The sequence below is a fragment of the Mustela nivalis genome, assembly GCF_964662115.1.
Source record: "Mustela nivalis genome assembly, chromosome: 6".
NCBI classification, from domain to species: domain Eukaryota; kingdom Metazoa; phylum Chordata; class Mammalia; order Carnivora; family Mustelidae; genus Mustela; species Mustela nivalis.
In genome coordinates this window covers 39,577,748-39,605,649 of record NC_139025.1, presented here as the reverse complement: position 1 = coordinate 39,605,649, position 27,902 = coordinate 39,577,748, and the positions used below count along the sequence as shown (strand labels likewise).

The 27,902-nt window shown below is 46.8% G+C and overlaps 4 protein-coding genes across 13 annotated transcripts in view; 2 read left to right on the top strand and 2 right to left on the bottom strand.

The window, feature by feature from the left end:
- The window catches only part of LOC309866913 (uncharacterized protein), a 133,237-nt gene extending 119,915 nt beyond the window's left edge, over nucleotides 1-13,322 (top strand). For 5 of the 6 annotated variants that reach the window (XR_014312870.1, XR_014312871.1, XR_014312872.1 and 2 more), the window contains exon 8: nucleotides 13,255-13,321. The gene's annotated coding sequence lies outside the window, so the exon portion shown is untranslated. Of the gene's footprint in view, nucleotides 1-13,254 lie in introns of all 6 variants that reach the window. The other variant, XM_082735011.1, reaches the window with a different exon arrangement.
- On the bottom strand, nucleotides 5,969-10,777 carry SIX1 (SIX homeobox 1). Its single transcript, XM_082735004.1, has 2 exons — nucleotides 9,885-10,777; nucleotides 5,969-7,850 (listed from the first exon to the last, which is right to left on the bottom strand). The coding sequence occupies exons 1-2, from the start codon at nucleotides 10,442-10,444 to the stop codon at nucleotides 7,556-7,558; spliced, it is 855 nt and encodes a 284-aa protein (XP_082591130.1). The 5' UTR covers nucleotides 10,445-10,777; the 3' UTR covers nucleotides 5,969-7,555.
- Nucleotides 13,323-13,627: 305 nt separating the features above from the next.
- On the bottom strand, nucleotides 13,628-18,385 carry LOC309866912 (uncharacterized protein). 5 transcript variants are annotated; one of them, XR_014312866.1, is made up of 5 exons: nucleotides 18,190-18,385; nucleotides 17,796-17,955; nucleotides 17,172-17,270; nucleotides 15,196-15,556; nucleotides 13,628-14,438 (listed from the first exon to the last, which is right to left on the bottom strand). XR_014312866.1 is itself a non-coding variant. In XM_082735010.1 (5 exons), the coding sequence occupies exons 2-5, from the start codon at nucleotides 17,928-17,930 to the stop codon at nucleotides 14,410-14,412; spliced, it is 387 nt and encodes a 128-aa protein (XP_082591136.1). In that variant the 5' UTR covers nucleotides 17,931-17,955; nucleotides 18,190-18,385; the 3' UTR covers nucleotides 13,628-14,409. The 5 variants fall into 5 exon arrangements, 1 of the variants encoding a protein (XP_082591136.1); XM_082735010.1 differs by having other exon boundaries at nucleotides 15,196-15,286; nucleotides 17,172-17,303; XR_014312867.1 differs by lacking the exon at nucleotides 15,196-15,556.
- An 8-nt stretch (nucleotides 18,386-18,393) lies between these two features.
- Nucleotides 18,394-20,223, top strand: LOC309866910 (uncharacterized protein). Its single transcript, XM_082735006.1, has 2 exons — nucleotides 18,394-18,778; nucleotides 19,104-20,223. The coding sequence occupies exons 1-2, from the start codon at nucleotides 18,457-18,459 to the stop codon at nucleotides 19,235-19,237; spliced, it is 456 nt and encodes a 151-aa protein (XP_082591132.1). The 5' UTR covers nucleotides 18,394-18,456; the 3' UTR covers nucleotides 19,238-20,223.
- Nucleotides 20,224-27,902: the final 7,679 nt, after the last annotated feature.

Below are 27,902 nucleotides of genomic sequence, written 5' to 3'. Positions count from 1 at the left end.
AGTTGGGTTTAACTAGTTAAAAGAAAACCTTTATCTTATAGGTTTCTATGAAATGTCTGTAAATGGGTGTTTTCCCTCTCCCAGACTCTTCCCTAAGTCAACCTTGTTGAGCATCCTTGTTGGGCTCTGTATTAGAAAATCCAAATTATCTCAAAATTTTCCCCATTTATTTTATTCCTAACTTAGTTCAAAAGTAATTTTTTAAAATTAAATTTTAGTTGCTCAAAAACAGAAAGTTAGCATACTAGTGTTCTTTGCTGTGTGTGTGGATACTGTTTAATTGCTAAATATTATAATACAATATTTGTATTATAATACAAATTTTAAATTATATCTTTATTTTCTATTCATCCTACTTCTCTTTGTCCTATAACTCTTTCCCTTCCTGGAAAAAAAATTAATTAGAAGGAAAAGGGAAATCCATACAAATTTGCTTCTAAGATACATTAATATTGGAAAAGTTAACAAAGACAGTTTTGGAGTCTTTAAACAGACTGATTTTTTAAAACAGAAGTATGGTAAGGGGACCACATTGTCATTCAGGCTTTTAGTTTTTTCATAAGAGATTTTTTTGTGTGAGAAATCTCGAGATATATTGTATGTAAAAATAATCCTTCTGGCTTTCTTTATGAAGATTTTGTATGTTTATTTTGAAATCAGCCATTGGTTCCAGATTCCCAGAACTGATTTTCTTAGATTAGCTATTTGTACTCAGAGGTAGAGCCCTGAGCAATATTATTCTTCAATTAAAATGAAGAACTTGACTTTAGGAGGAAGCATGTTATGTTTATATAGCATCAGCAATGCATAGAAAATATTCACCACACATATCTGCAGACAGACAAGGCTTCAATTGTTTAAATGTTCTTTTCACTTCATAGATACTAAGGCACATTGACTTTCTATCTGGCTTAATTTTTTTTAACTTGTTACCTACTTTCACATTCATGGCATTCTAAATAAATACGAGCTAATGCTTCTTCCATATAACTATCCCCTTGATTTAGAGGTAAAGTTGCCTTTTCCAAGGCAACTTCCAAAAGCAACTTTGCAGACTATGCCACCTCCCCTCAAAAATGGGCATTTTCTGCACAAGCGCTGTAAGTTTTTGCTCACCTCCACCAACCACATCATTCCCCATCACTACCCCTGCATAACATACACAAGTTCCAAAAGTTAAGGGAGCATTACTACACACTGATGCTACTAGTTTAAATATAATATCTGTGTGAGGGCTAACTAAAGATGTCACAGCTATTTGGTTTTGGTTTGGTTTTTTTTTTTTTTTTTTTTTTTTTTTTTTTTTTCCACAGTCCCATTGCCTTTTGCCTTTTCCTGGTATTTAGATTATTTGGATAAGTGGCAACTCAAATTAGAATCGAAGTGTTGCAAAGCAGCTAAAGTCGTGCCTGGGTCAGGGGAACAAAAGAGAGTAGTTGAGTTTGTAAAAAAAAAAAAAAAAAACAAAAAGTAAAACAAAAAAACACTTAATATAAAGTAAAGAACACCTACAAAGTTGGTTTTGCCGGCTTGCTGACAAGAACCTGCAGATTTTGTATCAGGGATGCTGACTGGCCAGCTCTACAAAATGTTAAAGAAGGTTTCAGTGCTCTTTAAGAATCCTAAAGCAGTTTAATGCCCTATGTTTAGTAAAACTTTGTAGTCTAGGGCTCTTCTTTCCTTTAAGATCCCACATCCATAGCAGCTCAGGTCCTGAACCACTGCTTCCCCCCAAAACCCTTGTAACTGTTACAAACCATGATATTTTAAAAGCCATAATCAAGTTTAAATCCTAAATTAAAATAAATTATATAGCAAATTAAAGTAAATTTGACTTGTGTTAATTCATGAGTGTTTCTATTTGGGTCAGCCTCTATCAGTCCTATAGAAGACTTATCTCTAAGTTAGTATTGGAAGAACAGAGGACCAGATGGAGGGAGCTAGTGTGCATTTCTGTGCCTCCTTACTAGAGTAAGTAAAGGGCCAGAATCTTTCTACTTACCTGTTCTTTTAATGACAACTACTAAAAGCAGTGAAGCAAAGAGAGCAACCAGTATCACATAGGACTATTTTAATTACAATTGGGTAGCCACTTCAGGTAAGTTTAAGCCTGTGTTAAATCTGAAGTTAAAGTTTTTCTCCAGAAAAGATTTTTTGATGTTTGATTTTCAGTTTTTTGGCTTTGTTTTTCTTTTAATTTTCCTGTTGGATCCAGGAAAAAAAAAATGTGATTTTAAGCCTATTTTAACGTTATGGCAAAGGAAAACAATAAATGAGCACTTCCCCAAAAGGAGAAGGACGGTGGGGAAAAAAAGACTCCCAGGTAACAAAGAGGGGGGCAAATTCTGGTTAGTTGTGCTCTACCTACTGAGAACGGGGTCTCAGCTGTCCATTATTAACAAGTTAAAAGGAAAGAAGCTGAAACTCAAACTGGAGAGTCCGGCGTCCACGCGCCTCAAGCAGTCTCTTTCTCTTTGTTTTTAAACGCTACTGTAGTGTTGTTTTTCGCTGTCTGAAAGGACCACAGCGTCTAAAACACTGATTGTCATCCTCAGTGGGAGAACAGGTTTCCAATTTCATCAGCTGGAACAAAATTGTGTGTGTATACTTGGCTTAAAACGCTAGAGAAAACGCGGCCTTCCCAGGGCAGCGCTTTTTCTGGGCGGACAGTAAGCCAACAATTCGCCCAAGAGTTTGACTCTCCTTGTTCCTGGCTGGCTCATTCATCTCTCGGGAGAATCTTCCAGGTGGAGCTACTGTAGTCCGTCAGACTGGGGGAGGGGTCACTATGTTCTTGAGGGGCTCCGAAGTTCCCAGCTAAGACCGCAGAGCATACCTGCTGGCTAAGGGACTGAGCCCGCGGGTAGCCTCGGTGCGAATTGCCTTTTGGGGGCGAAATGGGCACAGGTACCCACCCGTTCCGCTGGCTTTCGGCGGCTGGAGGAGGGGGTTGGAGAGAGTTTTTTTTTTTTAGTTCTTCTCCTGGGGAAAGCTCAGAAAAGGGAGAAACAGCTCAGAGAGAGCACGCGGGCCACCAGCGACTCTCCTCACCTTAACCCTGACCCCGCTGTCCCTGTCAACGCCACCTACCCCACCAGAGAAGGGCAGAATGCGCGCGGCGACAGCCGGGTCCGAAGCGCAGCGCAGGCCCCGGCTGGTGCCTTCCCTGATGGGGCCCCGGGCCGCGCGTGGGGAAGAGGCTGCTGCCAGGCCCGCGCGTGGGGAAGAGGCTGCTGCCAGGCCCAGGGCCACCGGCCAAGGGGAAAACGTCCGACCAGGCCCGGCCGAAGAAGGGGAGTGCCGGCCCCGCAGGCCCGAGACTCTAGGAACCAGGGCCGCTCTCCTCGACCGTCGACGTTCTAGCGACAAGCGGGGGAAGAGACGCCTTCTCTGGCCCGCACTCCTCCGCCAAAGGCGCCGGTGAAAAGCACAGATCCGAAAGCCGAGGCCAAGGCCTCAGGAAGCAAAGGAGATGGGACGTATTTGAAGCAAGAAGGGCAGTAGGGACCAGGCGGCGGAGCCTGGGCCGCCTTCCGACTGGGCTCCGAGGCCCCAGGCAGCTGTCCTGGACCCAAAGCGCGTTGTCCGAGAACCCGAGGGCCTTCACACCTCTGGCCCCGCGGGGCTCAGCGAGGGGCCAGGACCTGTTCACCTCGCCGCGCCCGGGCCGCTCCAACCCGGCAGTCGTGCGTCCGAGGTCACCTACGTGCCTCGCCCAGAATTTAGCTCCGCTCCACCACTCAAAGCGCGAGACCCGGGCTTCGGCCGGGGAGGTGGCTCTGGGGACACAAGGTGATGTCAGGTTATTGTCCCGCGAAGCTCCGGCTCCCGCCTCCTCGTCTGGTCCTTCGAGGACAGTCTCGCAGCCTCTGTTCTCAAGGTCTCCGCGGGCCGGGCCGCCAGGCTCCGCGCCTGGAGCTGAGCTGTGATGGGGAACCCGCGCGCGATCTCTGCGAACTGGTGGAGAAGAGGCCCGGCCAGGGCTGGCAGGAGAGAGCAGCGGCGCCCAGACTCGCCGCGCCTCGGCAGGGCAGAGCGGCAAGAACTGCCACTGGAGTCTGCGGGCGGCGGGAGGAGCTCCCCCAGGTTTGTGCAGCCCGAGTCGCGCGACGTGGAAGTCTTTGGATTCCCAGGACCTGGAGTTCTGCCTGCAGACTTGACCAAAGGCCTCCGGGCAGGGGAGGCGGTAGGAGTGAAGCCCCCTTCAGCCGCAGCCGCTGCCCGAGTCGCGGCGGCGGAGCAGAGGAAGGGCGACTCTGCGTGGGTTCAGTGCCAGGTGCCCGACTGGCCCTCAAGGTGCGGGGGAGAGAGGCGTTAACGAGGGTCACCGCACAGCAATAGACTTCGCCCATAAACGTCAATGCCAATGCCTCTTCCTGGAATTTTCTTTCCACTTCAGCTCGGAGTCACCACCAAGCTGTCCTTGCCTGGAGAACTGGTTCAAGACCCGCAGCGCCCTATCCCGGCGGCGCCAATCTCCTTGCCGACAGCTCGTAGGGCTTTGAGCGCTAACTGCCAGCTAAGTCTCTTTGTCTCCGAATATTTAGGAAGCTTCGTTCTCAGCCAAGAAGTCAAGACGAGCAGGCAGCTGGGACCCGAACAATTTGTGTGTTCAGATTTAAAACGTCGGGGGAAAAAATCGTCCTAGTTTTGTTTTTTTTTTTTTTTTTCATTTTACTTGGCAAAAGGCTGTAAGGTTTCGTCCTAAAAACACTATTTATAAGCCGTTGTTCATTACTTTTGGCTATCATTAAGAAAACTGCAGAGGAGAAACGAAAAGTGGCTTTTGATTCAGTTAAACTGCAAGGCGGAGAAGATAAATTGGAGGTCCCTTAACAGCTGGTCCTCGAAGATTTCCTCAAGGAAAAAAAATGTGGTTAGTTCCCCCCAATGATCTCTCTAAAATGATTGCCAAGAAAACTCACAGCAGTATCCAGCTTTCTCGCCTCTTCCTGCTTGTCCCTAGTTTAGCCAGACTGAGCCGGTGATGGCGGAGGAAGGCATATTGTGCAATTTCTTATTAAACACATCTGGAATATGCGCACTCTGAATAGAGTGCCAGGGATTTTACAAAGAGTTTATGACTGCGACAGAAAATTGTCCTTTTAACGAGTTTACAAGCAGTAATCACAGGGGTTTTTACAGAACTGGCCCACTCTGCTCCTCACCAGATCTGCAGACATTTCTTTCCAAGCTTCACCAACCAAGGGAGCAGGAAGTGGGCCCCGGTGCCCAGGGAGACAGATCTTCCACGAGTCTAAAATTATACCAAGCAGAGCTGGAAGAGTGGGGGGTAGTCATCGGAGTAGGAAGAGAGGGCATGTAAGAAATTAAAGTAATTGGCCCTTCCTTATTTTCCAGGGAGATTTCCGCGGTGTCCTTTGAAGCCTGTCAGGGTCATTGAAAGCTATCTTTGTGCAGGGTGTTTGTTTTGGGGAGTGAATGTGAAGAATGTGTGGAGATCCCCTGTGAGAGCCCCTCCTGCAGAGGGTGGCATTTCTCCGTGGCCCAAGACATGGAGAATAAACACCCTAGTGACTTAAATAAACACCAACTTAATGATCCAAAACACTAACAAGGGAGATTGGGACCCTGAGCTCCCAATCCAAATGATGGTCTCCCAGCGGCTGTGTGCACATCTGTCCATCACTGAGGGGGAAAAATGACTTTATAAGTAAAAGTGACTACAGTTAAGTACAGTGATCCTTTCTCCTTTGAACTCAGTCAAAGCTATTTGACATTTTTAAAAACCTCATAATAAGATAGGCCTAAATTCCGCTCCCCACCCCATACAGACACCTCACTCTCCTAGATCAGGACAGAAAAGATAGGAAAGAGTAAGAAAGAAATGAATACATTAATAGTGATACAGATGGGGGAAAGTCAAAATTATGAAACTGTCATGTCAGAAAATAAATAGACTCTCTCTGGGGAGCAATACTTTTACAAAGCACAAGCAAGCCAATCCTGTTATCCTGAGTAGAATTTTAATAAATAATGCCATTTGTTTCACTAAATTTAAAAGCTAAATACAAAGATACATCATTTTTGCCCCAGGCAAAAATAATATGGAGCCTACATGATTACTGGGATTTTTCTGGACACTATCCGGCAGCAGTGCAAAGAGCTCCTGTCCTACTGGTCTGCTCTGCTTTCTATTTATACAGATTAATTCACAATGTTGTTATCCTTGTTCAAGTGCCCCCCTTTTCTTCCCAAGCAGATAAATTATTTTACTTTCACAGTCTTGTTATAAATTCGTTAATACAAAAGGGTTGAGTTCACATATGAACGCGGTGGAGAAGAGCTAGTGGTAAACAAAACTGCATATCTAAATAATAAACATAAAATAATAAATACCCCAAAGCTAGCTTCACTCTTTTTCTGTCACATAATCAATTCAGTCACCATTCCTGGTTCAGGTGGTGGCCTTCAAAGTACCCTGCAATTCACAACAACCATTAAGTAAGAAAGCTTTAAAAAAGGGGGGAGGGCAATGACAGCAATGCACAACTCACCTTTCAGAAACAGAATCGTACTCCTGGTGTTCTACTAAGTTTTAATTTAGACTGATTTAGGTACAATAGAAAAGAAACCTGAAAACACATGCTGTTTTAGTAACAAATACCAGGTTGCCAGATTTGTCATATATTTTTGCAGGCTAGAAACTAGGAACAAGGGAAACCCTTAACAGGAGTAGGCTACAGATATGAAAGCTTCAAGGGCATGAGAAGTTATGGCATTCAGGAAAGTGTTGTTTTTTTTTTTTTTTCACATTGGTACATTTCTAAAGTTTGTCATTAAAAAAAAACCAAGAAAACAAACAACAACCAAAAACCCCCACTAAATTTGACAAAAATAGTTGTATTACTAATGGTCACTGCTATTTCTAACTGCCTTACACAGAGAGCATTAAGACATTTAGGCACTTGTTTTTTTTTTTCCCCCTAATACTGTTCTTTCATTTTAATCTACATAAAAGTGTTTAACACTAAATAATGAAAAATGTAAACTTAATTTTTCCCCATCAAAAAGTTGTAAAATCATATTTTTTCTCTTCACTTTAAGAATGCAACCAGTTCCTCCCGGCTGGAGGGTCTTATTTTCACTATTTTGACTTCTCTCTTTCTTCATTTCCTTTTCCTCTTTCCAAAAAGACTTTTCCATAAATAAATTAAAAGGAAATATTTAAAATCCAGTTGATTTGTAATTCCCATTCACTGAAAAAAAGAAAGAAAAGCTACTGAAGCTGGCACATGGATTGCCCAGAACCGAGACTGGGTGACTGGGTGCTTTTGTTTGTTTGGGTTTTTTTGGTTTTTGGTTTTTGGTTTTTGTTTTCCTGATCTCTGCACTGAGATGGGAAACGCAAGAGTCGGAGAGAAGAAGGCGACTAAGCTTGAGATTGTTGTTGGTTTTGAGTTTTAAAAAGATATTTGTGAAAGTCCACCATTCCTTTATGCGCAGAGAACCCCAGAAACAAGCTGCAAAAATGTTCCTGATTTCTATTTACAGGTGTCCCTAGTCACTGCTTCCAGGCCCAATCCCTCCCCACTTAAGACCCCAAGTCCACCAGACTGGAGGTGAGGGGGCCCAGCAGGGAGTCCTGGAGCTGATGCTGGTGGGCTTGCAGGCTGTGGCTGGGCTGCGAGGCCGTTAAGCCAGGGAGAGAATAGTTTGAGCTCCTGGCGTGGCCCATATTGCCCTGCAGCAGAAGTACCGAGTTCTGGTCTGGACTTTGGGGAGGTGAGAATTCTTCTTCTGAGCTGGACATGAGCGGCTTGCCCCCTTCCAGAGGAGAGAGTTGATTCTGCTTGTTGGAGGAGGAGTTATTGTTTTCGGTGTTCTCCCTAAGAAATAGAGGACAACACCATATGGTTAAAAAAAAAAAAAAAAGTAGGTTACAAAAAGTTTGAGTGGAGAGAGGGGAGCTGGAAGGAGGAAAGGGCCATTGTGCAATCAGTCATATACCCAAATGGAGGAGCTGTGCCCTCCCACCCATCCCAAGGGTCCTGGGGGAAGTGAGGAGGCAGAGGAGAAATGGAGAACTACAGACAGAGCAAGTGGGGAGCCAGGTCCTTTCCTCTTCCATATTTTAGAAAGCCAGATCAGTAGGACTTACTTGAAAAACAAAAATTATTTTCAAAACTTTGTTCAAGCAGTTATTTTTTTTAATACCTCTCCACTAGCACCACATTTATAAGTAATTAAGTTTGAAAGTCTTCCAACAAAGGGTTGTTGGTGATCAAGAAAATGATCAGAGGACAAACAGAGCCCCACGCGCAGATGTCTAGAGTGAATCAAGTCAATTGTCCTGTTCCCATCTGAGGAAACAATTAAACGTCGAGTTTCCCCTGCCCCTGCCCGGAGGCTGTGGTTTCAGAGGCACAAGACAGGTCATGGGAAGTGGTGTCCGGAGCTGCCCGGTGACCTGAGTAAACACAGGGAGCGCAGCCAGTCTCTCCAATTTCATCAGGGAGTGGGCCCTCAGGCCTGGCTTATAGGACGGCCTTTTTGTAACTAAAGTCTAACTGGAATCGTATTGTCCCCGACCCCGTGTTAGTCGCTCAGTCCTGAGTCCGTCACAGGCCGCTCTCAAACCCCTGCCGGACATCCACAACAGCGCACCGTTTCCCAGCAGAGGAAACTTCGAGAGCCCGCACAGCCCGAGCCGGTGCGGCGTGCCCGGGCGTCGGTCCGGATGCTCGGTGCTGGTAAACCGGGGGATGTCGAAGCGCTGGCCGCTTCCGCCTTCAGAGCGCTGGCCCGTCCTCCTCGACCCCAGCGCCTGCCAGTCTCCCCCTTTCTCTCCGAGCCCTGCCCTCGCAGTCTCTCGCCCACTGCCGCTGAGAGGATCCAGGCTCCGTGCTGTTCCACCCAGAGGGGACCGCAGAGGCGACATCTGCGGCCCCCTGACTCGGAAGCGAACAAAGGAAACCCAGCCCTCCCGGGCGCTCAGGTTTCCCCCAAAACTCCTCGGCTTCCCGGAGCGCCCTCGCCGCCGCCGTCGCCTCCCCGAATCTCGTTCGGAAACTCTACAGCAAATGGATGGAGCCGGGCCAGGTGGACGCGGGTGTTCGCGCGAGGAGGGCGGAGGCGGAGGCGGAGACGGGTTAAAATAAGCTCGCCTTCTGCGTGCCAGAGAAAAGTCTGCGACTGGAGACCCCTTCCCCATCCCGGGCGGCGGCGCGGACCGCCAGACCAACCCGCCGCGGCCCCGGGACACGCGCGAGGCAGCAGGAAGAGGAGCAATTCTTTCTGGGCGTGGGGCACCAGATAAGGCGGCGCCAGCTCTTCCAAAGCCCGATTTTCTGTGAATTTCTTTTGAAAACTCCTCCCTAGTACACAACTAGCGCGGAATGAAGCGGCGACCTCTCGCCCAAAAGCCTACAAGGAGAGAGCGAGAAAGGAACGCGGCGGGAGGGGGGGCAGAGCAGACGTCTCAGACCAGCTCCACCCCTCTGGGGATCAAAAGGACAGAGGTTCGCTACCCTCAGCCCCCACCGAACCCCTTTCCTCGAGACACCAATCAACACTTCCCTTGTAGTGGATCTTGAAACTCACTCCGCACCCCCACCCCCACTCATCACCCCAGCCAACCAGGGAGGCATGAAAAACAAACCTAGCGCCAGTATTTCCTATGACACTCACACCCCAAGAAACCCACGCGCGGGCGCTCAAATCAAATGACTCCCCATCCCTAGCAAGCGATCGCAGAGTTCATGAACTTTGCTGCAGTACCGCGGAAGCCTGGGCGCCGCCCCGCGGACGGGCTCCAGCCGGCCGGGAGGACGCGGTGGCGGGTGCCAGCGGGGGCGAGAAGGGGCGGAGGGGAAAGGAAGGCTTCCCGGGGTCGCCCGCGCAGCGGGAAGCACGCCGCGTACCTTTCCTTGGCCTCGGCGGCCCGGTCTCTTTGCCTCCGGTTCTTAAACCAGTTGCTGACCTGGGTGGTGGTGAGCCCAGTGGCCTCGGCCAGCTCCCGCTTCTCACGAGGCGAGGGGTACGGATTGTGCGCGTACCACTCCCGCAGCACACCCCGGGACTTCTCTTTGAAGCAGTAGCTGGTCTCCTCGCCATCCCAGATGGTGCGCGGCAGCGGGAATTTTCGGCGCACCCGATATTTGCCCACCGCGCCCAGCGGCCGGCCGCGCAGCTTCTCGGCCTCTACGTAGTGCGCCTTCAGCCACAGTTGCTGCAGCTTGGGATGGTTGTGTGGCGAGAACTGGTGGCTCTCCAGGATCTTGTAGAGCTCGCGGAAGTTCCCGCGGTGGAAGGCAACCACGGCCTTGGCCTTGAGCACGCTTTCATTCTTGTGCAGGTGGTCGCAGGCGGGGAGCGACCACAGGAACCTACCCAGACGCTCCAGGTTCCCGCCTTGCTGCAGAACTTCGCACACGCACGCCACTTGCTCCTGCGTGAAGCCGAACGACGGCAGCATCGACATGGCTGGGGCCTGCCGAGGTGCACTGCCCGGGCGCACGCGGCAGGGAGCAGCGCCGAAAAGTCAGGGGGCGGCAGCTTCAGAGAGGGGGGCGCAGCTGCTCCTAACCCCCTTCCTAGGATTTCCGCAGGCGAAAAAGCTGGTCGAAATTTAGGGCTGGGCGGCCGAGGAAGAAGGAGGAGGGGGGCGCGCTGTAACACTCAGCGGCCGGCTCTCTCCGCAGCCTTTTGGGCCTCTCTGGCTCCGGCCTCCCGCCGGGTTGATGCTGCTCGTTGCCGGGGAACTTGGTTTCTGTTCTCCCCGCAGCTGCCTTAAAGCGCGCAGCGTCCCCGGCGCGCTGATTGGCTGCGGGCGGCGCCTATCCGGGGCTGGCCAGCCCGCGCGCGGCTGGGCCAGGCAGCGAGGCTGCGCCGCCCTGCGCGGGGAGGGCGCGGCAGTGGAGCCCGGGATAGGGAGTGGTGGGAGGAGAAGGACCCTGAGAGGTGGGAAGCAGGGTGAGAGGGGGGAGGAGAGAGCCGGGCTGCCCAGGGGCGGGGGATGAGTGGGTGAGCGCGTCAGGACCCTGCAACGTGAGCCCCCTCTCCAGTGTCACCTAAGGGCAGCCGTGCACATCTCTGCACAAATCAATGACTCCAGACCGTATAATTCCTCTTCTCTCCCTCCGTACCCCTGTCCCTGTCCCTTGCAGACTTGCCCTTTCCCGGTGAGCTCATATTTAATTACCTTAATGTTGGAATGAATAAATAATGGATTGATGAATAGCTTAGGGAACGCGATAAATAATACAAGATCAGAGCTGGGCTCCGGGCTGCAGCCTCTGGAAGAGTGGCTTCTCCCCGGCTGACTTCAGCTCTAGGAGCCTAATTTCCTCCACCGTTCTTCCTCGTTCCCACCGCCGTGCAAAGGGCACAAGTATTCCCGGGGGATAGCGCTTCCCTCATTTTCAAGAGGCCGCGACTATCAGGGACTATGCGAAGAGCTGTTTATGCATTGTTGCTGAGCAAATAAAGATTCTGAGGGCTCATTTGTGATTTGGTATCTTAATGTTCTGTGGTTTAAGCAGGCAGCCTTTTGGACTCAGTTTCCCCACTGGCGGTTTGCGTTTTCCAAGGCCACCTCTGCTACAAGGAATGCCAAGAAGCTTTACTTGCTATTAGCAAAAAATGCTTTGGGGCCCTCCTACGAAAGGCGCTGGAAGGGGTGTAAATTAAATAAAACTGTGTCCGGCTCCAATAGCCATCTGATTGTAACCTAATCCTTGCCCTGCTCTGAGAGGGACACTGCCCTCAAAGCCAGGATGACAGAGGCTCCAGGAAGATTAAATAAAGAGGTGTGTGTGTGTGTGTGTGTGTGTGTGTGTGTGTGTGTGTGTAGGTTGCAATGCTGGCCTATTTTACTGCCAGGGAAGGAGATATGTCCTGCAATTTCAGTCCCATCATCTGTTATTTTGTGTATATGTGGAGAATGTTTAGTAAAACTGTACAAACAAATGAAGCTGTAATTATCTTAAGCCTCATTTGCACACCTTGTTCCAAAGCAATTATTAAAAAGATTTTGAAAACAATTAGCATCTCTAAACAAAGATAATCTATTGTCAGTAGCTGAGACTGGCAGCAGATAAGAACAATGCGGGAAGATAAGGGGAGCAGAATGGTAGAAGGAGAGTGACTTTATAACTATACTTATCTCTGATTAGATAAGTTCAAAACAGAATCTTAAGTACACTTCAAAAATGCTTTTGATTTAAATGCATCCTCTTAGTGAATGCGAAGAAAAAACTGTAGGCTCTTTAAACTTGCTTGTCTTCTTCAAATGTTTTGATTACATGAGCCAGAGCACAGCTCCACAGAACCATTTATATATTAAGACATAAGTGGGAGAAGGAGCACTGCATAGGTTTCCCCTTGTATTATTTATATGGTTTCAAAATAATGTGCCCAGTTCAGTGCACCCTGAAGCATTTTAAACTCATGAAGGGCTTCACCTTCTTGGCTGTTTCTCCAGAGATTCCAAGTAGAGAGACGCTGCCTCTCCCTTGAACTTCCACACAATGCATTTTTTTGCATCCTTAAAATTCTGCAGAATCCTATGCAATTAGACCTTGGAAATAGATGCCGAGATTTCATTACCTTTAGAGTTATTTTTTTTTAAATGCATTTGATGGGTGCATAGTATTTCTTTTCTTTCTTCTTTTTCTCTTCTTTTCTATTTCTTTCTTCTCTCTCTCTCTCTCTCTCCCTCTTTGGTGCATATTATTTCAAAAGAGCCCCTACCATATGGTGTGCCCAATGACTTTACCTTCTAAACTGGAAGCCTGGCACAGCTGAGCCCAAGTCCATGTGTCTGGTAATTTTCCCTCCCTGTCTTATTTTAGTGCTCATGATGTTTCAGATGAAGTCTTAAGGAGCTGCAGTGTACTGCCAGAGGGAACGTCTCTGCTTGGAATAGTCCTTATTGACATGGCAGCTGTGTGAAGACCAGAGCAGAGGCTTAAATTCTGCACTAAAAATCAGTTAATCCGTGCTGGCTTCGGCAGCACATATACTAAAATGAGTTCATACCCTCAAGACTGGAGCAAGTGCGCAGAATTAACATGTGTGTAGGAGGTGGAGGGTCTGTACGTACAGCCACATCTCTTAAAAAGACAAACGGCAAGTTGTGTATGGGGTGTACTTTATAATTAACGATTTTGTATGAGGAAATGAGGCGTAACTTGGACTAATAAGGGCAGGTATAAATTTACAGGGGATGACGAGGAGCAGAAAGATGGCAATTAGACACCAATCTGACCACCTTTTTTCTGCTTCCTCCAGAACTCTCTGCCCACTTTTCGTCTTTCTTCAAACGGAACAAGGACTCGAGGACGTTGGCGACAACTGGGGAGATGACCACGTGGGTGCCGCGAGTGCGGGCACCAGGTTGATGAGATGTGGTGCTAGTCCTCAGAGGCCATACCCGGGCCGCCAGCCCTTCTCCTGGCGTTTAATCCAATAGATCGCGGAACTAGAAAGGAGAAGTGCTATCCGCTTTGTACCAATGAGCCTACCTACTATTTCGATCCCTTGGTTAGGGAAACCAATTGTTATAAATGTTAATTGTTGGCTCGGATATATAAGGTTTCCCAAAATGGAGCCTTTCAGCGAAAGCCACTAAAAGAGGTAAAATGACATGAATTTACAAACCACATAAACCAAATGATCCATTTTAAATCGCACACAGAAAGGTTTGAGTTGTTCTAGTAACTTAAAACCTTTGCTGTCAATGCAAATCACACGAAAAACAGAGATGCGTCGGAGATTTAAAGGGAACGAACAAGTATAGTTGCTGCTGTCACTCCTTCCCGGCGGCTCCCGAGGGTAACGCGGCCGGTGACCGGCGCCCGACGCCAGGTTTCGGCTCTTCTGTGCCTCCTCTGTGCAGGTAATCGCCGGGTGCGCACAACTGGTTTATGGAGAAGGCCAGTGCCCTAGTTGCTGGTGGGGTTTCTCGGCTTGGTCGTTACAAGGCCTTGGTTTAAAAACCTTTTTGTGGAGCCTACTTACTTCCCTTCTGGCTTGTAGAGAGATGCTTTGGGGCTCCCGGCCACCTTTCCTGGCATTCCTTCGCCATCGAGAACTGCAGCGGGAATCCTACTCTACCTACAAATATTTGGAAGGGAAGAGCATCGCGAGGGGTTTCTTCAATAAATTAGCGTCGTCGCTCTAGGGCACTGCGGAGACTCCCCAAATCCTGGCTGCAGTGACCACATTCATCTTTTTCCTCTGCTTGGTTGGAAACTCCGGGTGCCCTCGACCCTTGGGATCCCGGGCTCCGACGGCCAGCGCGGCGCCGGAGCAGCCGCCCACCTGCCTCCTGGGGGACCGTGCTCCCCGCGAGGTCTGAATAGGCCCAGGACTCAGGCAGGGAGATTTGCGGACCCCGGGAAGAGAAACTCAAAACCAGTCCATTAGTAAATGAGTTTTGTGTTGTCAAGGTTCTTTCCCATCCACTTGCTGTTCTGAAAAATAGATCACGTTTCATTATCTTTAGTGGGAATCTGCAACGTGACACCGGATCCGCGCGGGCCCCCGCCTCTCCCCCTCCCTCCCTTCCAACCTCGTTCAGCAAGGCCAAGGGGAGCCGGCCGGCCTCCTCGGCTATTTCTGAACAATGAAGATTTGTCTGTTCCCCTAATATATTTATGTATGTATGGAAGGAGGGAGTTTTCTCCTGGAAGCGGGAAGCTGAGAGCAGAGCCTCGCGCTTCCTTGGTGAGAAAATCCAGCGCCAGCCCAAGACTCCGGGAGACCGCCCCCCCCCCTCCGCCCACACCTGGACAAACAGAGTCGGCTGCTGCTGAAAACCCTGCAGCCCCGCGCGACTCCTGCAAGTACAGGCTCCACATTGTCCCAGGGGCGGGGAAGGGAGAGGAAGACCAGCACTGACAGACAACGCTACGAGGGAACTCAAAGTGGACGACAGGGCTGGGATGGGTGGTTGGAGAGCTCTTGCTCCCCTGTGTGTGTCCTTCCACGTCTGGTCTCTATGTGTCCCTCTGACTTCTCTTTTCAGTCTGAATGCGGAAACTCGTTTATTTTGTGCGCGAACCTCCTCGTTTCTCATTTCTCGTTCATTCTCTCTTATCTCTCTCACCCTCTCTCCCTCTTTCCCTCACAGCCTCAATCTCATTGTTCCGTTTCTTTCTGTCCCTGTCTGTCTCTTTCTCTGTCCCTGTCCCTCCTGCCCCTCCTGCCCCCCCCCCTCCACGCACACACCCCTCTTCGGATCTCTGCATTTCTCTCGCTCCCGGTCCTCTCCCTTCCGCAAGGCTCTGGGCGCCTGCGCCTGCTTCTTTCTGCGGCGGACCTGAGGTTTCACAGACAGAGGGTGCTGGTGCGGGACAAGTAAACTCTGAAGTGCGGGCAGCGGCGTCGCGCTCATTCCCGAGACCAGCTAAGCAGAGCGGTGGCGTCGCCAAAACGTGGGGAAGCTGGTGGGTAGGGCGGAAGAAGGTGGGCTGGCCACCTGGAGGAAAAGGGCCCTCTTTAGCTGCATTCGGAGAAGGCTGTGGCTCGGGGATTAGCCAATCACGGCATCTGAGAAGATGCCACTCAACATCAGCTGGCAAGCACCTTTCTAGAAAATGAAGGGGAGTAATACCAGAATCCATTCTTAAGAATTTAAGACACTGTTGTCACCTCTATTAATATCGCCTTAGTGCAAGTTTACAAAGAATACTCAAGAGTCCTTATCCTCCATTGAATTTCCAATCAACTTTGTTCTCAACTAATGTACATCCTGAATACCGCATCTGTCTAAGCTAAGAAGAATTTCCTTTGGGGAGGTGAAAGCCTGCAGCTCCTCCTGTTCAGAGGAAAGTGCTAGTGACGGTAATGCAGGGTGACACTAAATAAACAGTTAGGGTGGACTGGAAAGATGGAGTTAATTATCCAGTGAGCTGCATTTCAGCCCAGACCATCAGGGGCTGATTTGTTTTGGCTCATAGTCCGAGGAAGGAGACAAACCACTCTCTTCTCTACATCTCTTAGGGATCCTGATCACTGGTGTCCCAAACAAAACAAAAAACAAAAGCCACTACTTAGGTATCACTATTTCAATTAAAATCTGGGTTTTTACACCTCTACAGACTCTGCAGAAAATATCCACTCGGTTACTCCCTAGCCCTGGAGAGGAGACCCAAAGTGACCCGAAATTGCACTCCTCAAATCCGGGCTTTTTTTTTTTTTTTTTTTTTTTTAGAGGTAAGGAAAGCGAACATCCAACATCCCCACCCAATCTCTTCACTTAGAGTCTCCCAATTTTATGTAACTACATGTTTATAAAAACTAAGATGTTGGCCTGGTTTTCACGATGGTTTTACTCCTCCCCCGCCCCCCAAAAAATCAGGCTTCGTGAAATTTAAGATGCAATTAGATTTATTGTCTGCGTGATTCACTGACTATCCGGTTTCTTCAGGTAAGCCTGCACTTATATATAAATCCTAGTAACTTAAAACTTCTCCCTCCCCACTTTACTCTTCCCTCCCTCCGCTCAGCCCCCTCCTCCCCGGCACATTCTGATATTAATAATCCCCGGCTGCCCCTCTTTCCGGGTCATTACGGTACTGCTGGTCTCTAATCAATCCTAATGCGATGGCAATTGGAGTCCCTGATGACTGCGGCTCGGGTTTCTTGTAATGGCTCTACCACATTTTCCTGGACCTCCTCCTTTAACCTGAGATGCCAGGGGGACGAGTCCCTTCTCGGCTGCTGATTACTTCAAGATGTGGGGGCTGGTTTGAGCCGAACGAGAGAGAGACACCCGCACAGCGTGGCTACCACTGTGGGCTGGGCGGCTGGGGTGAGCAAAGGCGGCTGCACACCCGGCGCCGGCACCCAAACGCCTTTTGCTACTCTCTTTTTTCTTTTCTCCCCGTTTTCCAGGCCCGAACTCACCCTCGCGGACAGAAACGAAGATTCTTAAAAGCCTTTTTTCCCCTTTTTTTCTTTTTTTCCCTTCTCCCGGTACGGAGATGCTTCGTGGTCTCTGGGCCTCTACAGTTCTCGCAGGTTCCCAAAATGCAGCGTCCGCCTGGGCTCCGAGGCCAGGCCTGACCCTTGCTCGGAGTGAAAGCCTCTCCCTATTTCTTGAGAGCCAGCTCTCTTTGCTTGTAGTTATTTTCTCCCAGTGCAATTCCCTTCTCCCCAATTTTAGTGTACTTGTCCCGAAGAGGAAAAGGAGTCTTACCCACCTTTCTCGCTGACCCTCGACGTCTCTTGCCTTCGTTACTCCAGTTGTGCCTGAAGCTCTCAACCGGTTGCTGATCTAAAGCCAAGGTTTCTCTCCCAACCTCTGAGGATCCATCGCTCAGAATCTTTAACCTCTAGGGACAAAGGCCCGACATTTCTTTTTGGCTGATGCCATTGGGAGAGACCACTAAGAGATGGAACTTGCGCCGGACCTTCTTCTCCCCCCCCCCCCCCCCCACGAAATCTCGCTAGCATCCCCTGCCCTGGTCCAGGCCCCGCAGCGAGATGGTCAGCACCGTCTCGGCATTTGTATTCTTCCATTTCTCAGCCTAAAGCCATTTAGCGTAACCCGAGCCCAGGATAATTGCCACGTTTCTGCCGCGATACTTCTAAAACAAAGATAATGCTTCTGAATTGCGGAAGAAAGTGCTGTGGACAAATTGGGCGCTGAGCTGCCGAGATGGATCGCTTTGTTAGGGCGGCCGGTGGTTTGCGACTCAATTAGTGCATTTCTGAGAGCAGCTTGCGCTCTGGAGCCGGGTCAGCTCGAGGGGAGCTACCCCGGTGGCTCCCGGGCGCAAGAAGTTTGCGGGAGTGTGGGGGGTAAAAGTACTTCAGTCCTTTACCTGCGTCGGTGAGAATCCACGCCAAAGGAAATGGTTTTGCAGTTCCACACGAATACATTGTTTGGGTTCTAAAGGATCCAGATTTTTGTGGACAGAAGCTTGACTGCCTCTGCTCCCGAATGGGCCGAGTGGCATTTGTCTGATGCACTAGTCCTCTGAGCTGTGCGGAAAGAAATACTGGGTGGAGGGAGCTGGAAAGATGCCCACTCACTCAGGCCGCTCCGCGCGTCTCGCCCTCCACCCCCCCCTCCCCGCTTGGGTTTGGATTTTGCAACAACTTTTCTAACACCGGGGCTGTGCCCTTCTGCAAGCCCGCAGGGTGAGGCTTGCAGAACTCCCAGACCGCGAGGGACGCGTTTAGGACTTGGAACAAGGCTATAAGAAGTTTCCTTGCCTCCACTCAAGTTCACTCGCCACCTTCCCATCACCCGGCTTGCAGGCCCAGGTCCACCTTTGGCGGGCCCATCTGGGCGACCGGGATAAGACGTTCTGCCAGGTGCGCGCGCGCGCGTCCAAGTCGTGGCGCGCGCGCAGTGGAGAGCTCACAGCCCCGCCCGCCCGCGGGCAGTGCCTAGGCCTGGGAGTCAGGCCTCTCTCCGGTCCTGCCGCCTGTGCCAGGAACCCTACCCCGGGGCCACGCGAGAGCTCTCGGGCGCCGCGTATGCGCCGGGGACAGCTCCGCCTAGTGCTGCAGCCAGAGGTCGGGTGTTCCTGCCCGGCCAAGCTCAGGCCTCGGACCCCGCCGCTGTCTTGGGTTGCTCCCCGAGGCGATTATTGGGACCGAGAGGCGCAGGGTCGTGAAGGAGGGGGCTGGGCTGAGGAGGGCAGGGGCAAAAAGCAGGCGCGCGGAGGTCAGCGGAGCAGGGAGGGGATGCAGGCGGACGGCGGGCGCGGCCGCAGGAGAGAGAGGGCGCTGTCTTCCTGGCAAAGGCGGCAGGAACTGAAACAAAAAGAAAAGAGAAGCTGCCGACTGAGTCCCCCGGGTGAGGGGCGCGCGGCGGGGAGGGGCTAGGTCGGCAGGGCGGGCTCTCGACCCACCGCAGGGGAACCGCCTGCCTGCCGTGGACCTGCCAGCACCGACTAGCCACGAGCCGGACTTGCAAGAAAGGGATCGTTCCTGGGTTCCTTTAGCTTTCCTCACAGTCGCCTTCCTTCAGGGTCATCCTTCCCTCAGAGGACTGGAGGTGTTGGTTAGGGTTGGTCAGGCTTCACTGACGACTGAGGTGCCCCAGTTTCCCCCGAGGCGAGCAGGGAGCGGAGCGAATCCGGATCCCCTGACCGCCGCGGGGCCGGCTTTTCGGTTTCCAGAGTTCTCCAGAAGGAAACCCGGACGCCAAGCCGTCTTCTCTCGAAGCGCCATCGCAAGTGGCCTCACCTGGTCTGGCCGCGCCTTCCCCCGGAACAACGAAGACAAGACCCTTGGGTTCACTGTCACCAGTTAGCCGGGGCGCACACTCAGAGACCAGGGGCTCCCGAAGACGACTGCTAGCAACCATTCCCCACTCAGACCCACAAATCTTAAAACTGAATTTATATGAATTCAAGAGAAAGTGCTATCCCTCCATTCCAAAAGTACATGCTTCTCTGTCATCTACGAACGATAATGTGTTCTTGTCTTTCCGTGCTCCTAACAAAGAAGGCAAAGCAAACCAAAAGGATCCCAAATTCCCTCAACTTCGGTCTTGAGAGGTCCCGCTGTTTTAACAGATGTAGTAGTTAAAAGGCCCTCCTGCTTTTTACATAGATGCCCAGAATAGAACCTCTCCTTACACGTCCACCACAGTCTCAAGCTCCTGTCTCCATGTGAATTTCTCGGGGAGCGGAGACTCTTCCATAGCCCTTCCAGCAGAATTTAGGTGGCCCTGTAGTTCCGCCTTTGGCAAGAGAGCAATTTCCTAGGAGTAACTGGGTGGGCTGGCTGCAGTCCGCCTGCCTCTTCATATTGAGAAACGCTTCTCTTGTGGGAACGTCTGTTTCTATTCATCCGATTTTCTAATTTCTTTGATCAGCTTAAATATTTTCTTGGCAAACGGAAATTGACCATGCCATGAATATGATAACAACCTGCTTGGAAAAAAAGCTATTTTGTTTCCAAGCAGCAGGGGAAAAGGGGGCGGAGGGAAAGAGCTGGCTGGTTAGGAATGCCTGTAACAGATTTCTGCACAGACGTCTTTGCAGCCTGAAACAGCTTTGTGAAGCTGCCTTTTCCCCCAATATAGTTTCTTCCCTTTCTCTCCTCCCCTCAGATAAACACACACCTGGCCTCCTAAAAGTCTTTGATAGTCTTTATTTAAAAAAAAAAAAAATAGAACTTCAATAGACGCCTCTGGAGAATTTCCCTTTAAAACATAGATGAAAGGCAAGGTTAATACAATGTTCTCTTAATCCCTTTGCCTTCTGAGTCAAAATAAATATTTTCTTCTGCATATGATTGTACATCCTGCCATTTGGTTGTGGCTATAAGCAAATCGACCGGTAATAAAAGTGTTTTGAGGCTGTGTATTAAATGCAGCTCTCTTGAAAGCAAGGGGATGGTGAGGGAGAGAGGGAGGAGTCTTACTTCACAGGCAAGAGTTGGTGGGTTTCTGAAAAGGCTGCAAGAAAAGGACCTTTCACCTCTCATTAGTGATGGCATCAGTGCTCGGGCAGAGTGGAGCTGAGGTCATGTTACATATGGCTCACAGTCTGCTCTGCACTTGAAACGTCAGCTTTGAAATTTTAGAGAGGGGAAAGGTCATCTTTAATAAGCTAAAGTCTGGGGCTCCCATTGCCCTCCTCACAAACTGGGTGGGTGTCCATATGCTTCAAACCTTCTGCACAAGTTTTTTTTTTTATTATTATTATTAAATTTGTAGTTTTAAGCTGATTTTTGTTTCACATCTTCATTTAAGTCACAATGTTTTTGGCTGTTAATACTCCAAAAGGACTTTCATTTTTATAGCAACCCTGTCATCTTTCCTTTTCTTTTTATGTAATCATAAAACCGTCTGTTCTGAGTGATAGCTTTTAGAACTCAACTTCCCAGGAGAAATGAAGTGTATCTGTCCATCTGCATACATGGATCCAGACATGTGTGCTATAGGGTTACTCTTCCCGGTGGGTAATTTAGACTTCACTCTTATACACTACGTAATTTACGGAACCTTCAAAACATTAAAACTTTTGTATTATGTCAAAGCTCTAGTTTCTGAAAACTTCCTGGGTACTACCAAAATGTTTCATGCCCGTTACTGAAATTTCACATTTTATTTTTACCATGTGGGGGGAAACTCTCAAATTAGAATGTACTGATTCTTCCATAAGGCTTAAAGTTAAGGTTAACTGACATGCTATAATGGTAGATATAGTACTGGGAAAAAAAAGTGCTAATATCTTACTTCCTTGTTCAGAAAATATTAGGAACATTTGTGAGTGTTTAATCCTCAAATTTGTTCAAGAAGTGGTCAACCAAACCCAAACCACTGAACTATACTCAGATCTCTTTGTGTCACCGTCAAGATGGATATAAATATTTTTTTCCATGTAACTCTGCAAGGAACTTCTCGATAGTGACTCAGTTCCAAAACTTTTTCTCCATGTGGGCCCACTGTCCAAGAGAGCAGCCCTACCACATCAATACATGCATTCCTCACTTTCTTTTCTTTATATCTCTCAATCTTTTGAGTCTGTTTATCATAGATCCCAGATTTGGGTTGTTTTTCAGGGTTTTTTCCTTGCTTTGCATAAAACGTACATATTATATTATTGTAAAATAAACTTTATAAGAAGGTAAACTCTACACCTAAGGTGGGGCTCAAACTCAGGACTCCTGAGATCAAGAGTCACATGCTCTAACTGAATGAGCCAGCCTGGGACCCCCTGTCCTTATTAAATAAACTTTAAAATATAAGACAACTAGGTATGGTAATCAGGATCAAATAGTAGACTTGATTTTTAGAAGTTTCTTCTCCCACTCTGCAAACTGAAAACATGAGAACTATCTTCAAACATCCTTTTGAGCAAATAAGGGTTCCTCATTATTAAGGAATTTAATGATTGTGATACCCGGATAAGTATTAGTTTTGCTTTGTTTCTAGTTGGAGTCTCAAAAAAATCCTTAATTTTGGATTAGCAAAAATTTAGAAGAACAATCCACAAACTAGCAACTGAAGCTATAGCTGAGTAGAATGATTTCACAGTCACGAATGACATCAAGTAAATAATTTATTTCTAATCACTTTCCTACATTAGGGTCTCCTGCTAATAAGCGAGTGGACTTTGTAATACTTCAGCTCATCCAAAGCACTTGAGGCTTTAATGGCCCAAATGGTTTATTAAGTTCAATCAATCTAGTCGATAGAAAGTCAAGATAAAGATGTAAACACTATATAGTCTTAGGGAATGCATATGTATTTGGGATGGTGGTAATGTTGCTTTTTCTGTTTGTTTGGGGGTTTTTTTTTTGTTTTGTTTTGTTTTGTTTTTTTTTTTTTTTAAAGATTTTATTTATTTATTTGACAGACAGAGATCACAAGTAGGCAGAGAGGCAGGCAGAGAGAGAGGAGGAAGCAGCAGGCTCCCTGCCGAGCAGAGAGCCTGACGCGGGGCTCGATCCCAGGACCCTGGGATCATGACCTGAGCCGAAGGCAGAGGCTTTAACCCACTGAGCCACCCAGGCGCCCCTGTTTGGGGGTTTTTTGACTAAACTTTAAAGCTTCTGAAAGCACTCCAGGAAAATTTAAGAGCTGATTATGTCACCCAGTAAGCCTGAAAAACAAGAAGTGAAATATTTCCATAGGCAGGTTCATCACTGACAGGTCAATAGCTCATTAAAGGCTTATAAAAGGAATACTAATAATTTACATTTTTTATGGGATTCCTCGCTCAAGAAACTTTAACATTTTACAAGCCTGATCTCACTCATTTTCTCAGAACTTTAGGAGATGTTATCCTTATTGCAAAGAGTAATTATCCCTATTATAAAAATATGGCAAAGAGGTTGTATAATTTGCCTGCGGAATTATAATTCAGAGGCAGTGTGAGGATAAGAGCTATGTATCTTGGTTCCTTCCCAATTTGCTTTCCCAAAAAGCAAATTTCCAGAAAGAACTCAATGACTAAAGTGGTTTAGATTTAATGAGTTCTTGGAAATTTTTATTTTCCTTAAGATAAACTCTAAAATTCAGATTCCAGACTTGTGAGAAATTTCATAAATGTCTTTAAGTTATCAAGAAAAAGAAAATATTACATGAAGTGGCCTCAGTCCATATAGACCTGGTAGTTCTTTCACCCTGTCTGGAAATAAGCAATAGTCTTAGTTGGTACAAATGTCATGTGGGAGGAGACATACAGTTTACAGAACCATGAGGTAATTACTACAGCTTAACTGTCCCACAGAGAAACTATTAAGTGTTTATAAACAGGGTTACAATAGAATGCGTATTCTATGACGAGATTGGCCTGTACTTTCAATGCTTATCATTTTTTTCTTTGGCTTATTTAAGAGAATATTAGAAATTCCAGAAAATTAAGGATTTAATTCATCTTAAGGGCAGTGTTTCACAAACTTAGTGGGCAAGCAAATTACCTGACGCACTTGTAAAAATTCAGCTTACAGGACCCTACCCCCAGAGTTTTTGATTCCTTAGGTTTTAAGTGAAACCTTGGAATCTGCATTTTAACAAGCACCCTGGGTGATTTTAATGCAACTGATTTATGGGCTTTTCTTCGAGGATAAACATTCAGTCTACCTGAGGTAGGAGTTTTTGGTTTTTTTTTTAAAGGAAGGTTTTATCAGCATGAATAAAGTTTAAACTTCAAATTTTGACCTAGCCAGAATTTACTCTTCTCTGTACAATTTCAAAAAAGGATCTTTAGATTAGGTTTTTGCTGGTGGGAAGGATTTCTGGGTCTCTGGAGAGTTTCGTTGGCATTAAAACGTTTCTGGGTGCCTGGGTGGCTCATTTGGTTAAGCGTCTGCCTTCAGCTCAGGTCATAATCTCAGGATCCTAGGGTTGAGTCCCACCTTGGGTTCCCTGCTCCTTGGGGAGTCTGCTTTTCCCTCTCCCTATGCCTGCTGCTGCCCCTCCCTATGCTCCCTCTCTCTATCTCTCTCTGTCAAATAAGTAAATAAAATCTTTAATACAGAGTGTTTAAAAATAAAAAATAAAATCTAGCTAGTAATTAGATAGAAATTTCTGTTTTGGCTAGTAATTTCTAGCAAGTGATTAGATAGAAATTGTCCTCTTTAAGAGACTGCTTCTGCTGAATGTGTTAGCAGAGAAGTGGCACCAGACCAGAAGAATAAGACAAGGAGGAAAAACTTTGAGGAAAATCTAAGCACCAGTCACAAAAATAAAGCAAATCTCATCAGCCAAAGAACAGTGCCTAGGAGTGTGACAGGAAACAAGGAGCCACTATTGCCTCCTGAATGCCATCTGAAAAACCAAAAGGCTTTTTTAAAACATTTCTCAGTGTGCATGACCCCTTAGAATAGTGTAACCCAAATGGGCCCCAATCCCTTAAGATCTGCAAGAAATGAAGATGCTCTAGAGAGTTGGCACAGTATGATACAAGGAATGGAAAATACAATTTAGGAGGAAATGAAAAATAGTTGTCTATACTTCAGATAGTGGCCATTTGTTGCTTATGAAAGTATGGAAGACTTTTATAATAAATAACACAACCATATAAATTATGGCTTCTTGCTTGTAAGAGGAAGATTCAATACTGGAAAATGTTCACAATAGCAATTTATTATTTTTCTCCTTTGAAGATCATTTGGAAATGAGCTCATAGAAACACAGACACCAGACTCCTCGCCCCTGAAAGGGGCCAAGAGGTCATTAGTTGAACCTGACACTCGAGGAAGCAGAATCCCTCAAAAAATGTTTTTGATGGGACAACCCCAGCGCTGCTTAAACACTTGAGTAATGGAGAACTCACTGCCTTACCTCTCTTTCAGACGTTTCGAGCATTGTCAAAACAAGAAAGATAGGAATGGTGGTAGCAAAGTCCCTTGGAATGCATGGTCCTGTACAAAGTAGATAAAATGTGAGAGAAACATGAAGGGGATCTTCTAATTATTTATTGGCCAAGTAGAAAGAATAAACTGTACTAGCTAAACTGCTTTCTCCAGTTTCCATTTTAGGCATTTATGCTGTTTGCCCACTGCCTAGTAGGCTGCTGGAGTTCACTATAGGAAAAGTAAATATTGTCATTTCAAATAAAGAACTGTTTATTATATAACAGAACAGAAGCTGCCTTCTATTTTTGAGACTCTGCTAAGTTAATTGGGGACAGTAGCCAAAGCAGCTGCCCAGGAGATGGTGTTTTCCAACAGCTACAGTCCTTCAAGCTAAACTGGGTTCACGTGCGTCTACAAAGTGGCAATCACATTGTTCTTGTCGTTGAATGTTCTTTGGCTCCTGGTGGGAATGAGTAAATGGGGGCACCATTTGTACTATTTTACCAGCTCTTTTGATGCCTGCAGGGAGAGCAAACTATTAGGCAAGACAGATCAAAGCTGAACCTGACGGCCTGCTACCAGGAATGGGAGTTAGCCCAAGACTCCTCTTAAGAAACAGGGAAAGGGGGCGCCTGGGTGGTTCAGTGGGTTAGGCCGCTGCCTTCGGTTCAGGTCATGATCTCAGGGTCCTGGGATCGAGTCCCGCATCGGGCTCTCTGCTCAGCGGGGAGCCTGCTTCCTCCTCTCTTTCTGCCTGCCTCTCTGCCTACTTGAGATCTCTCTCTGTCGAATAAATAAATAAAATCTTAAAAAAAAAAAAAAAAAAGAAAGATTGACTTAATGCCTATTTCCATCTAACTCAGTAGTTACAAAATGTTGGTAGATTTGGGTCTGAGCTCAATTTTTTTTATAACTTCTCCACATCCACTTTGATGATTTGTCTGCTGCCCACATTTTGAGAAACATTGGTTTAAGAGCATGATAGGGAAAAGAAATGTGGGTTGAGTGTGATTTAAGATAAACACAAAGTTTTGGTTAATGAAAGAATGTTTTTCAGGAAAAATAGTTTGCAACATTTTTAATGCTTTCTGTTTTTCCAGGGGCTTCTTACATCTGATGCTCACTTGTGAGGTGGACAAGGAAGCACAATATTGCTAACTCTGTTTTACAAATAAAGCAACTCAGATAATGAGTGTATAAGTGATTGGATATGTGATAGAATGGAGGCTAGATGCCTGAGTTTTCCCATTTTTTTTTTACCCACATTGTAGTCTCATTTCTAACAGGTCAAAACATGTAGATATTCCTTAAACGTTTTAATGGATATAAGACATGTCAGGAACTTAAAAAATTTATCTAATTGGGGGCGCCTGGGTGGCTCAGTGGGTTAAAGCCTCTGCCTTTGGTTCAGGTCATATCCCAGGGTCCTGGGATCGAGCCCCACGTCGGGGAGTCTGCTTCCCTTCCTCTCTCTCTGCCTGCCTCTCCGCCTACTTGTGATCTCTCTCTGTCAAATAAATAAAGAAAATCTTTTTTTAAAAAAATTATTTAATTGTTCTCTTATGAACGGACATGTCTTTTTTTCCTCCTACCTTTTTCTTTCATAAGTGACTATCTTCACACATATATCTTTGAGTATTTGTGTGAATATTTCATTAGGGTAAATGGCTAAAAGTGAAATTGCTTAGTTAAAGAGTGTGAGTTTTATTTTATTTATGTATTATTATTTAAAGATTTTATTTATTTATTTATCAGAGAGAGAGCACAAGCAGGGGGAACAGCAGGCAGAGGGAAAAGCAGGCTCCTGGCTGAGCAAGGAGAATGATGTGGAACTTGATTCCAGGACTCCAGGATCAAGACCTGAGCCAAAGGCAGGTACTTAACCAACTGAGCCACTCAGGCATCCCAAAGGTATGAATTTTAAAATTTAGGTGTATATTGCTAAATTGTCTTTCAAAATGTATACCATTTGCACTCCCTTTGACAAGATACAGTAGACTAGGGGCACCTGGGTGGCTCAGTGGGTTAAAGCCTCTGCTTTCAGCTCAGGTCATGATCCCAAGGTCCTGGGATGGAGCCCCGCATCGGGCTCTCTGCTCAGCAGGGAGCCTGCTTCCTCCTCTCTCTGACTGCCTCTCTGCCTGTTTGTAATCTCTGTCTGTCAAATAAATAAGTAAAATCTTTAAAAAAAAAAAGATACAGTAGACTATTTTTCTTTAGATGTCTATCAATACTATTTAATCTTTGCCAATCTGATTGGGAAAATGTGACTAATTTTTAAATTTTCTTCTTGTTATTAAATTATAGCATATTTTAGATTATGTCTACTGTATATATAATTAGATAAGAAAGTATAGAAATCTGAATTATATGGCTCAATAACTTTTTCCATAGGTATACATCGGAGTAACCATTATGCAGATCAAAATACAAAACTTTCCCTTTACCTCAGAAAGTTATTTTTCACCGCTTCACCTACCTATCCCAGGGATAATGACTCTCTGACTTCCATAGACACCAGTTCATTTTCCCTGCCTGTTCTTGAATTGAATATAAATGAAATCAGTTTTATGATGTCTTTCTCTGCTCAGTGTATCTGTGGGATTTATTGTTGTTGTATGTAGCAGTAGTTCATTCTTTTTTGTTATTGTTTTATTTTTGTAATTAAAATTTATGTATTCGAGAGAGGTGTGCATGAACAGTTGAGGGGGGTAGAGAGTGGGAGGTAGAGGGACAAGCAAACACCCTGTTGAGCTCTGAGCCTGGCTTAGAGCTCCATCTCATGACCGGGAGATCATGACCTGAGCTGAAACCAAGAGTCAGACACTCAACTGACTGAGCCACCTAGCCACCCTTTTGTTATTGTTTCATATTCCACTATATGGATATACTGTAGATTAGTGATCCATTCTCCTGTTGATGGACATTTGAGTTGCTTCTAGTTTTTTACTGCAATAAATGAAGCTGCTATGAACATTTTTGAACATGTCCTTCATTAGATATATCTATTCATTTTTCTTAATCATATACCTACAGTAGAATTGCTGAGTCATAGAGTGTAGCTTTAATAGATACTGCTTAATAGTTTTCTAAAGTTACACTCCCACCAGCAATTGTATGAGAATTCTACCTTCCCCATATCTTTCTCAATTTTCAGTGTT